The sequence below is a fragment of the Sinocyclocheilus anshuiensis genome, unplaced genomic scaffold (assembly GCF_001515605.1).
Source record: "Sinocyclocheilus anshuiensis isolate Anshui unplaced genomic scaffold, SAMN03320099.WGS_v1.1 scaffold733, whole genome shotgun sequence".
NCBI classification, from domain to species: domain Eukaryota; kingdom Metazoa; phylum Chordata; class Actinopteri; order Cypriniformes; family Cyprinidae; genus Sinocyclocheilus; species Sinocyclocheilus anshuiensis.
In genome coordinates this window covers 11,991-23,750 of record NW_015539923.1, presented here as the reverse complement: position 1 = coordinate 23,750, position 11,760 = coordinate 11,991, and the positions used below count along the sequence as shown (strand labels likewise).

The window sequence follows — 11,760 nt, the reverse complement described above, 5'->3', positions numbered from 1 at the left end:
GCTGCAATATAACAAAGAGTGAAAAATTGAAGGGGGTCTGAATACTTTCCGTACCCACTGTATATACATACATACATATGTATACATTATATACAAAAGTTTGGTCATACTGCCCATAACAAAGTTTTGCTTCAGTACTCCCTAGTAAATTTTTAATGAAATAACACAAATAAAATTTGCATTTTGCAATACAAATTCAGTTACAAGTTAAATTCCAACACAAGAAAATGACACAGTCAGAGAGGTGAAGGAGTGAAAGAGTGAGATACAGAACATGCAGAGAGAGAGAGAGAGAGAGAGAGAGAGAGAGAGAGAGAGAGAGAGAGAGAGAGAGAGAGAGAGAGAGAGAGAGAGAGAGAGAGAGAGAGAGAGAGAGAGAGAGAGAGAGAGAGAGAGAGAGAGAGAGAGAGAGAGAGAGAGAGAGAGAGAGAGAGAGAGAGAGAGAGAGGTTAGCATTTGTGGGTAGCCGTGATCAGTTAATGTAGAGTGAGTTGTGTAATTTTGACACTGGGGTAGTTCTGTTACACACTATTAAAGTGAACAACACAGACAAAGCATTGGTACAGTTAGGTGGATGTCTAAACCAAGAGAATGTGCTCCAAGTCCCAAACTTTGACCAACATCCTCAAATATGTCTGTTCTTTGAAGTAAATACCCACTGACAAACAAAGCTGTGCAATCTACAGGAAAACCAAGCCAATTGTGCAATTTTGGAAGAAACCAAGAACAGCACAATGAAAATATGAAGTATATATAAACATTCATGGTCAAAGTTTAGTGCAAGGAAAACCATATCAGCCTAGCCTAAAAGCATACTCACATCTAGAGTGATACAAATCACTGACAAATATTGCAAGTGATTTTTTTTTCACACAGATCTATTCACATTGACTACAATGCAAACTTAATTATGAGAGAAAAAAATCTAACAACTAATTTAAAATGATTTGTCCTTCGGATTAGGCTGAAAAAAAGTGTCACTCATTTTTTTTGTATTATTACGTGATTCTGTTTGGTAAGTCCATCTAAGAAACTACAGAGATGCAGTACTTTATCGAACAAGCCACTGGAATACTAGATACTATGTTGTGCTACTGTGAACTAACTACTGATTAGACATAATTAGTTCCTTCTAGACCATCTACATTTCAAGAAAATAATATTGGACTACAAGGCATTATATATATATATATATATATATATATATATAAATTAGTAAAATTCTAATTGATTCAGTGTCTTACCCGCTCTGCCAGTTGAGTATGTGTTGTGGGCTGCAGGGGGGTGTAGCTGCAGGGTCACTGCAGGGAGTTCCACTCCTCTGACTGTGTGGAGATGCAGCTGAAACACACAGAGACTCCACTGTAAGACACTAATGCACACAGATGAACTACAGTCACATATGCTTATACACGTGGTGAACGTGTCGGAGATAAAGCTGACTGCCAACACCCTCTTGAGCTTCTGTAAAAGGTTTGGTGTGATTCTGCCACCCAGAGAGAGGTGATAATCCCCACAACACACACCCACTGACCAGCACTGTAGTGCCCCTCCTGGTCATTCTCCAGGCTGCGGACAACCACGGCGCTGGGGCTGCTGCCCTCCGTGTACAGCGGGTACTCTTTGATGCGATACTGCGAGGAGGGTTGGCTCTGGCTGTGAAGGTACACACCCTGGTGGCTACCGCACACACCTCCGTGGGTGCTCCCATTGCGGGCCGCCAGGTTGGGCATGCTGCCAGAACTGGACGCGCCCAAGTGTCCGGCAGACTTGTGACGTTGACGCTGCCGCTGTCGGGCTTTGGAGGGCGAGTCCTCAGCCAGCGTACAGTAGTTAGGGTTGGAGGTGGATGAGAGGTAGTAATGTTCTGAACTGGAGTGGCTGGTGCAAGATGAGCAGTCGTCGGGGACAACAGAGCCATTGCTTCCTGTCCTCTGTGGTCCTGACAGAAACAGGTCAGGGCTAAGTCCCGCCTCTGTGTCCACCTCCAAGGATAGCAGCTTCCCCTGAGACTCCAAACTGGAACTTCGGCCACGGAATGGCTGAGTTAAACTGAGAAAGAATCGAAAACTGAATTTTAGTGGATTATTCAAACATTTTTTATATTTAAGTATTATATTTTTAAAATATTTGTTATTTATAATAAATTAATATTTTTATTCAGCAAAGATGCATTACAATGACTGATAATAACTGAGCAGCAAATCAGCATATTAGAATGATTTCTGAAGGATCATGCGACACTGAAGACTGGAGTAATGGCTATTAAAAATTCAGCTTTGCCATCACAGGAATAAATCACATTTTAAAATATAAAAAAAAGAAAACAATTCTTTTAAATTGTAATAATATTTCACAATTTTTAATGTTTTTACTATATTTTTGTTCAAATAAATGCAGCATTGGTGAGCAAAAGTGATTTCTTTCAAAAATATTTAAAAAATCTTCCCAAAACAAAACAAAACTTTTGACTTGTAGTGTATTTTGAAGAAAGATTACAAACACAGACATTATTTTTCTTTGGAATGAATGAGTTTTTTGATAGTAAATAGGGTCGATTTTGAATTTATGTTGATTTTATGTTTGGTTTTCATTTTATTTTAAATGTAGTTGTAAAAATAAATAAATAAATACATTATATTATATTATATACATATTAATTATATTATTACATAAAATATGAATGAGTTGAAATATAAATCATTCATATAAAAAAAGAATGAATTTATTTAGCCTAACAATACAATTATGTAAATAGTATGTTGAAAACAGGATATATACAGGAATCATGGAGTTAAATTTGATACCTTTTAAGACCTTTTTTAAGACTCTTTCCATACATTTGAAGACCTCATCGCCACTCCAAGTTTTAACCGGTTACATCGGCGACACTTTAACTTACATTTACTATATATTGATTGTAAGATAGCACAACTAAACAGTCTAACTTTGTGATACTCCTTATCAATGCAACATAATTCAGAAGGGGGGGCGAAGCACAAGAGAATTAATTGAGTGACTAACCAATGCAACCTAAGAAACAAGAATTAGACCACTAAACAAAACAACTGACAAAACTTATTGAGGAGGGAAAATAAAGCTCTCCGAGCTAACGGGAAAATGAGTTCACACAGTATATTCAAAAGACGTATTTGCAACATCAACTCTTATAACTGTCTGCAAACCATAGCTGTTTTGTGGAACACTTCTCATGACAAACACCTGACTGGTCAGACAGTTTACCTGTGATTACGGAGTGCTTGATTTGATGCAGACTTGACATAGAGTGTCAGTACAGCACCTGATCAAGTCTGAATGATCATGAAAGGTAAAATAATGATCACAACTATACCATCATTTTAACTGTGCATCCCATGCTAGTAAAAATCAGCCCAAAGTAGCGCAATGACCATGTCCCAAACATAAAAATATGTCACATACATATTTTATGTACAAAAATACATATTTTACAGTCAATGTTATGCACATTGATCATAAACACAGCTCAAAGGCTTCCTTCTAGTGGCCCTCCACAAAACATTTAGCAGTTTTATTACAGGTAGAATGCAAAATGTTGGAGTACAAGCATTTCAGTCAAATGTAATTTATGCAATATTTCAAACCTTTAACCCACTGGGGAAAATCAACCCATGGCAACAGTTTAAAATCAGCAGTTTAAAATCATTGACAAATATCTTATATCGTAATGTGTGCTCCCTTTCAAAAGCGATTTAAATAACCCACATATTGATAGCGGCAAAAAATTATATACAATATTAGAATGTTTGTGAGTGTGGACACAAAAATCGCGGGAGCAGATGGGAGCGGGCGGTAATGGTCAGAAATTCAGCGAGAGTGGGATCAACAAGCCCCAGGCTATCACGCAGCGGTGCAGTCAGTGAGCGACATAACAGATGACGCCAAATCTTGAGGGATTCCATAAATAAACTACACATTTGTCTCTTCTAGGGCTGCCCTCGACTAAAGATTTTTCTGGTCGACTAGTAGTCGTTCATTTTAAGCATTAGTCGACTATTAGTGGCATGTTTATTAATAAACCATATAAATCATAATAATGAGCCTTTAATTGCCTACATAGCTTAATAAGCGCTCAAGCGCACGCAAAAAAGCTTGCCACAGTGCACCGGCAGATTTAATAATTATGAATGTGTCAGGGAAAAACAGCAAGGAGACTGCATTAACATTTTTATAATTTATTGATAAACTAGTGCTTTCTGTGTTTTCGGCTTAAGAGATGAAGTCGGCGTCACTGACTTGTCATCTCCGCAGTAGTGATGCGCCTTTATGCATGTTTCATATGGATTACATAATCTGAGAATATTTGTTTTCCATTTGAATTGGTTCATTTAAAAGTATACATTTCACTCTCTATAGATATATTTTTCATGGCTGTAAGGCAAGCATACACCGAGTTTCACGCTCAAGTTCACAGAGATCGAGACGGCAGAAATCACATCCTGTTTGCTTTCATTATTTTACAAAACCGTGTGAGTGCACACAAATAAACGTAGAGTCTTTACAGATTCGAAAGATGTATTACTCTTATCATATGAGCAGAAATGAGGGAGTATTTTAAAAGTAAGTGGCCGCAACGGCGCCTCCATCTGTCATGCAGTGAGCATGCTACTGTTCAGCTTCCACACTCCGCACAGACACTTGAATAGCGCACATCTCTCTAGATTAACATTAGATTGAATGGCCATGTAAAGTTGCTACTACCTACATATTTCAAATGAAAAGCCATATTTGAGGTTGATGAATGATAGGCGAGCGTTTGGATGTCCGGCCTGATGTACTGTATTAACACAGACCAGCCGTTAACGATCTGTCCGTCACGGACTGCGTGACTTCGCCACTTCCTGTGGATTTTTTTTTTCGGCGACTAATACAATTTTGGTCGACCAAGCCTCTTCTCGTCGACTAATGACTAGTCGACTATTAGGGGGCAGCCCTACAAAATTTAATACCTTGGAAAATAGCATTTAAGACTTTTTAATGGCCTTAATTTTCCCTAAATTGATTTATCAACTTTTTAAGACTCCGCGGACACCCTGGAATAAAACCACAGGTGATGTTCTCATGTCGACAGCAGAGGATATTTAAGTGTGTGTGTGTGTGTCCAGCACCTGGCCGAGTGCACATAGCTCCGTGTTCTCAGGTCAGGGGTGGAGGGCATGCTGGACTGGCTGTTCCAGTGAGGGAGGGAGCGCACAGGGCTGTTCTGGAGAGAGTTGCTCCCTCCCGCCTCATAGCTGCCTGTGCTGGGGAACCGCCTGTGACTACTGCAGAAAAAGAAAAGAATAAACATAATTCATTTATTTACATGTGCACCACACTTCTCATAAGAATTTTTTTTTAGACAGGTCTGTACCTGGAGTGTGAGGAGCGTTTCTTCACCCGTTCGTAGGGTTCGTCTAATGAGCTTTCGCTCCACATGCGCGGTTTGATTGGGGACTTGTCATAGTCACTGCGTTGGAAATGCAGGTGTCTCAGTCCGTCCAGGGACTGTGGGGGAGGCGGTCGGCTGTGGGACGGGGGTCGGGGAGGGAGACCTTTGTGTGGGGAGGCAGCCGGAGAGAACGTAGGGGTTCCTGTCACCTGGGGGTCGTCTGGAGAACAGAGTGAGAGGATATGAGATAAATATATCATTAAATGTTAAGATGGTGCATGCATACCTGTTTCTTTTACTTTGGGGGACAAAATTGCTAAAAGAAATGATAGAAATGAAGAAAACTAAATGAATGAAAACTAAATTAGAGTCTTAATGTATATTAACTGATTGGATAAGCCACATTCAAAGTTCTTTTAAAAAATACCAATCAGCAAATTAAATATTAATCAGCAAAATTAATGATTAATGAGGTAAATGCCTGTTTTGTATATGTAAACTATATTAATTGCAAAATAATTGTTTATTGCATCTTGATATCCAACCTCACATTTTACCAAACAACACCACTTAAAGGAAATTTTAGGAATTAAAAAATGAAAATAATCAAAGAAATCAAAAGGAAAGAAAAAGAAAATAGTTCATAAAACATCTTGAGTATTATTTGATTAGATAATTAAAGTTCAAAGTTATTGTAAAAAATATCAAATTCTATACTAAATATTAATGGGCCAGATGAATGAATATTAATGAGACCAATGACTGTTTTGTATCTGTAAACTACATTATTTGGCAAAAGAATAGTTTATGCTGGCTTCATTCTTGTTTGCAACACCCACTTTTCACAATCCAATTAATTACAGATGGATATAATCAAACCCTGACCTATTTTTTTCTTAATTATTCTGCTTCAATTTGAAACCAGAATACAGATATAAAATTGGTATTTATGTATAAAAATGGTACAGAACTTACCATCATCCAGCACCAGGGCGTCAGACAGTGAGCTGTCCTCTGAGCCGATATTCGCTTCTGCCGAACAAAGACAAAGACACTTCAAAGCTAAAACTCATACACCAACATGTCAAACAAATCTTCGCAACCTGAGCGTGAACACGAGTGCGTTAAATGAATTTTCGCAGCAGAGGTCACACACAGACACGTTCACACAGTTTTATAGGTCTATGGGGAGGTGCGATTACTCTTGCTCTCAGCATGAAAGACTTTACAGAGGAAACACTTAATGAACTCACAGGAGCACTGCGAAAACATCTACAAATACAATGAACAGAATTCCTCACCCTCTATGATTAGAGATGCACGTTGTGTGGGTTTCTTCCCAGAGCGAACACGGTACTCGTTGATGCCGTTCTCGATGTCTTGCAGCTTCTTCAGAGCATTCAGATATGACGTCTTCCTCTGTTTCTTCAACTTTTTGCTGCTGATGTGAGGATCGGATGCTAACCGTCGCGCTGCCTCCGTTATCTGGGACTGGATGGCAAATTCCCTTTCCAAACGCTCCAACTCCTCTTCCTAAAAAAACACACGGATGTAAACATACAAAAAATGAGTAAACTGAGCCAAAAAAAGAAAAACACATAATCCTTCCTATCATCATTTGTGAAATTACACACTGTCAAAATAACAAGACAACTATGGGCGCCAAGTTGTCTAGTTCTCACACACACATTGAGACAGCTAAGATATTGTGGCCTCTTATCAATGCCTTCGATTAATTACCCAAAATTAACAATCATCAGTCATGTAAAAACACACATACAAAGACAAAGATGACATTATGACCTCTTGCATAAATCAATTTTCTTCATTTACACAGCTAAGCTCGTTTTTTGGGTTTTGTAATCCAGTTCCTTTGGCTGACATTCAACGCATACACTGCACTATCGCCACTTCCTCTGATCATGCCAGACTGGAGCTATTTATAGACCCCTGCACACATATATGGATATCTAATTGTGGCTTAAAGGGCAGTGTATGATGAAACAATTGAGCAGCGTTCGCTGGGGTCAGGGGTTCAGAAGTTTTTACAGTACCAACTATAAATCACACTAAAAAAAATCACTGACCTCTCCTTTGGGCAGGATCTTCTGCTCGTCCAGTTTGTAGGCGGTGCCGATTTTGCGTCTGATGGTGGGCGGCTCCTCCCCGGGGTCGAGAGGGTACTCTTTTGGAAGTTTTCCTGTCAGCTCCTGAAACACAACACACTATGTTACACTCTTAATCCATCTTTTTGTGTGTGTATGAGTGTGTGAGATTAAGATTCTAGTCCTGATCAACACCTTTGAGAGCAGCAAATCCAGGCTTGACTGTTTGCAACATGATCTTTAGGCATCCTAAGGCATTATTCTGAACAAAAGTGTGCTGCTTTCAAAGACTTTAAATCATAAGTCATGTATCATAGATTTTTTCACTTGATTAAACAGGCTGGGCACATATTTAACAGTAAAACAGGCCAACTATAAGTTTAAGATACTCATAAACAGATACTGTTTTATTCAATATACACATCTGTAATGAAATTGGTTTATGTACTAATATATATAAAGGCAATAAAAAGACTATTGTGCCAATGCTAGTAAAATCTATATATTGAATGATAGGGCGACCCACAGATGCTACAAGAGTTTACATTGAATTAAATGTCCATAAGAGTTTACTATGTGACCAAAATACCAATATCCAGAAATTTTAAATGAATTACCAGCTTGTGGAAACTGTAATCGTGTAGAGCGCACAACAGCGCAGTGTTTTGACTTTGAATGTGCAGTGATCAGTCTTTTGAAGTTTAACAATGACATCAAGGCGTATTGTGATTCCTGTTCTTTCATCGAGAAATGTAAGACTTCTTAAGTGATATTTCTTTAAGAGATTTTGTTGTACCATTTAAAATATTTACATTTAAGACAGAATTTGTACCACCTTATATTTGATCAAATTAAATGTAATACTTTTTAAAAACACGCGCGAAGAACCATGTATGATTTAAAACATTATTTGCACACGAAAAAATGTAATAGTCCTTTTTCTGGCAAAATAGCTTCCTATGCAGACTGCAGACAGCAAATAAGCTCAGGTCTTCCAACAGAGCCATTATGCTGAAGTGAGAAGTTTTTTCGATCCTTACCGCTTCTCTGATGCAAATGCTCTTGAGTTCCTCTATTCTCTTTCTCAGCGTCTCCTCCAGAGCTTCCTGTCTGGCCCTCAGAGCTGTCAACATGTCCTTCTTAGCGGTCTGGGAGCTGTCTGACTCTTGAGAGCCTACAAACACACACACATACATACATACACAAGGTAAGATCAAATCTAGGGTTGACATACGTCACATTTTACCAAATATGTGTGTGCATGTGACCTAAAGGTCAAAGATCAGAAATGTTTAAAGGTCAAATCAGCACAAGCAGCTCCAGACTTCAGCTTAAACAATCAACTGACCTTCTCGCTTAGCAAGAGGGTGTGTTCTTCATCTCTTTCAATGCTATGAAAGGAGCAAAGTGTGTGTGTTTCCGGACAAAATTGAACAAAGGGCCCCAATGGGGCAACATTGTTTAGCAGATACTCCATGTGTATCAGAGCATAATGCAAAATTGTGTGTCTGAGATGTTTACAAGGAAGTGAGCTAAATTTTTTGGCAAGATTTGGAAGGATTACATAACAAGTGTGATACCTTAATATCACTACACAATGCTAAAGACATTAAACCAGTATTTGTTTACCTGTGGTAGAAATTAGTCGAGGCTATGAATGTGTGTTTTCTCACACTGAAACTATGTAGCATCATGGAAGCTTCCTGCATCTCTGCAGAGGAATGTGATGCATCTGGTGTGTTTGGAAGGGGATAATGAGTGTGTGTGGGCAGGCAGCTGTCTGGGAATCAGTGAAGGGTCGGCAGTAATAGAGACAGAATATGATCGGGGTCACTGGCTGTGTCGCTAGTGTCCAGTCAAGCTTTCTGTGTGTGTGTGTGTGTGTGTGTGTGTGTGTGTGTGTGTGTGTGTGTGTTTGTAAAGTATTTTGTGAGGCATCAAGTAAGGCAAGGCAAGGCAAGGCAAGTTTATTTATATAGCACATTTCATATGCAATGGTAATTCAAAGTGCTTTACATAAAAGAAAAGAAAATAATACAAGGAATTTAAAAACTTTGAAAATGATAAAAAAAATGTATTTAAAAGGTTTAAAATGAATGTAAAACAGTTAAGAATAGAAAAAGATTATACATAAAATATAGTGCAATCAGTTCGGACATCGCACAGTGCTCATTCAATAAATGCACAGCTAAACAGATGAGTTTTGAGTCTGCAGTTAAATGTGAAATGTTAAAGCACTGAAACCTTAAATTTGTCCTGTCACTCTAAATCAATATGGCATGGCATGGCATTTGGCGATCTTCTATATTATGACATACACTACCGTTCAAAAGTTTGGGATCAGTAATACATACATACATTTTTCAAGAAATTAATACTGATATTCAGCAAGGATGCATTACATTGGTCTAAAGTGACAGTAAAGACATTTATAACGTTACAAAATAAAAGTTGCTCTTTTAAACTTAAACATATTAAGAATCATGACTGTTTTCAAGATTGATGATAAGAAGAAATGTTTCTTGAGCACCGAATCCGCATCTTATAATGATTTCTGAAGGATCACGTCACACTGAAGACTGGAGTAATGATGCTGAAAATTCATCTTAGCCATCACAGGAATAAATTACATTTTAAAATTGAAAAGTTATTTTTAAATTGCAATAATATTTCATAGTATTACTGTTTTTACTGTGTTTTTGATTAAATGCAGCCTTGGTAAAACTTCTTTCAAAAATATAAAAATCTTATGGACTCCAAACTTTGAATGGCAGTGTATTTTGGACTAAAAAAATATTTAGTGGTATTTAAACATTTTTTTTTTGTGGACACACTAAGACCAAAAGTAAATATTCCAGAAACACTCTGAACATACGAGTGAACCAGAGTGGGAATTCTTGTCTCCCAGTTCCTGTGAGTATGTGTGACAGGAGAATTTAGCTGCAAAGAGCTTTTCCACTTCGCCAAGTTTGGATTTGCTGAGTTGCCAAATAAATCCATCATTTTTGCTTCCCAGTGGAAAGCATTCTGCACGGGGATGTGAAGTGAAAGACGTTAAGAGAAAATTAGTAATGGAGACATACACTTGGGCTGGGTGGGGTTCATGGGAACTCCAGAGGGGCAGAACTGTCCTATGGTGAACCTATGAAGCAAATCTACTGCAAAGAAAGGCATCACACTGCATGACACACAAAAACAGAATAATTCTGCCATTGGAACAGAGCGACATTGTTCAGGAGAACGTCTCTGTGAAAACTCTCTATCCTTTCAGACACTACATATAAAGAGACAGGAGATTTCTGAAGCATCTGAGGGCCTTACAGAGCAATGACACACACATGCACATTTAACTGTACTGTATTTATAACAATACTTCAAACTGACTCTTGTACTTTCATAATAAATGTTCCTGTCCATACTTTGACTGATTCATCATGCATGTTATTCTTAAAAATAAGCTAAATGTAATAATGTCTTCTACCTTTTTGTTTTCTGCTTACATAACCCAAACTTCATGAGCAGGGAAAAATAATATAAACCAATAATATTATTGCCTAACATTTACAATACCGCCAGTATAACACCAATATGCCACCAGTGGATGAAATGAAGGTCTTATATTATTTCAGACTGAAAAGCAAGTTTTTTTTTTTTAAAGGTGCCATAGAATGGAAAACTGTATTTACCTTGGCATAGTTGAATAATAGTTCTGTACAATAGTTCTGTACATGGAAATGACATACCGTGAGCCTCAAACACCATTGTTTCCTCCTTCTTATGTAAATCTTGTGCATTCAAAAGACCACTGACAAATAGGCGAATCAGAACATAACACCGACTGTGACGTTACAGTCGGGATCACTAATATGTACGCCCCAACATTTGCATATACCCGCCCATGGTCGAGGCCAGCCGGACCTGCACAGCCAAATCATCAGAAGTTCTGCAGGTATTGTGAAGAAACAAGCGAGGACAACAGCGAAAATGGCAGATCATGGAAATAAATGTTATGTTCCAGGCTGTGCAGGGGATGTGATGTGCAGGGATGGGTTGGTGTCTGTATTCAGAAAGGCACGGAAAGCAAATAACGCGCGTTCTAATAAAATAACGCGAGCCACTAAAGGGACATGTTAGCTGCTTGCTAGCGGTAGCCTGTTACATTACAGTAAATAAGATTTCACTTACCACATAAACAGAGTAAGGAGAGATGACTGAGGATGATGGCGAATGATTTACAGATCCTGA

At 38.3% G+C, this 11,760-nt stretch overlaps 1 protein-coding gene across 1 annotated transcript in view; it reads right to left on the bottom strand.

The window, feature by feature from the left end:
* The window catches only part of LOC107686583 (FERM domain-containing protein 4A-like), a gene marked incomplete at its 5' end in the record, with an annotated part of 21,479 nt that overhangs the window by 1,884 nt on the left and 7,835 nt on the right, over positions 1 to 11,760 (bottom strand). The window contains 8 exons of the mRNA XM_016483651.1: positions 1,245 to 1,372; positions 1,527 to 2,052; positions 5,148 to 5,303; positions 5,393 to 5,630; positions 6,386 to 6,442; positions 6,712 to 6,943; positions 7,498 to 7,620; positions 8,556 to 8,689. Of these exons, the coding sequence (XP_016339137.1) occupies positions 1,245 to 1,372; positions 1,527 to 2,052; positions 5,148 to 5,303; positions 5,393 to 5,630; positions 6,386 to 6,442; positions 6,712 to 6,943; positions 7,498 to 7,620; positions 8,556 to 8,689 (1,594 nt within the window). The remainder of the gene's footprint in view (positions 1 to 1,244; positions 1,373 to 1,526; positions 2,053 to 5,147; positions 5,304 to 5,392; positions 5,631 to 6,385; positions 6,443 to 6,711; positions 6,944 to 7,497; positions 7,621 to 8,555; positions 8,690 to 11,760) is intronic.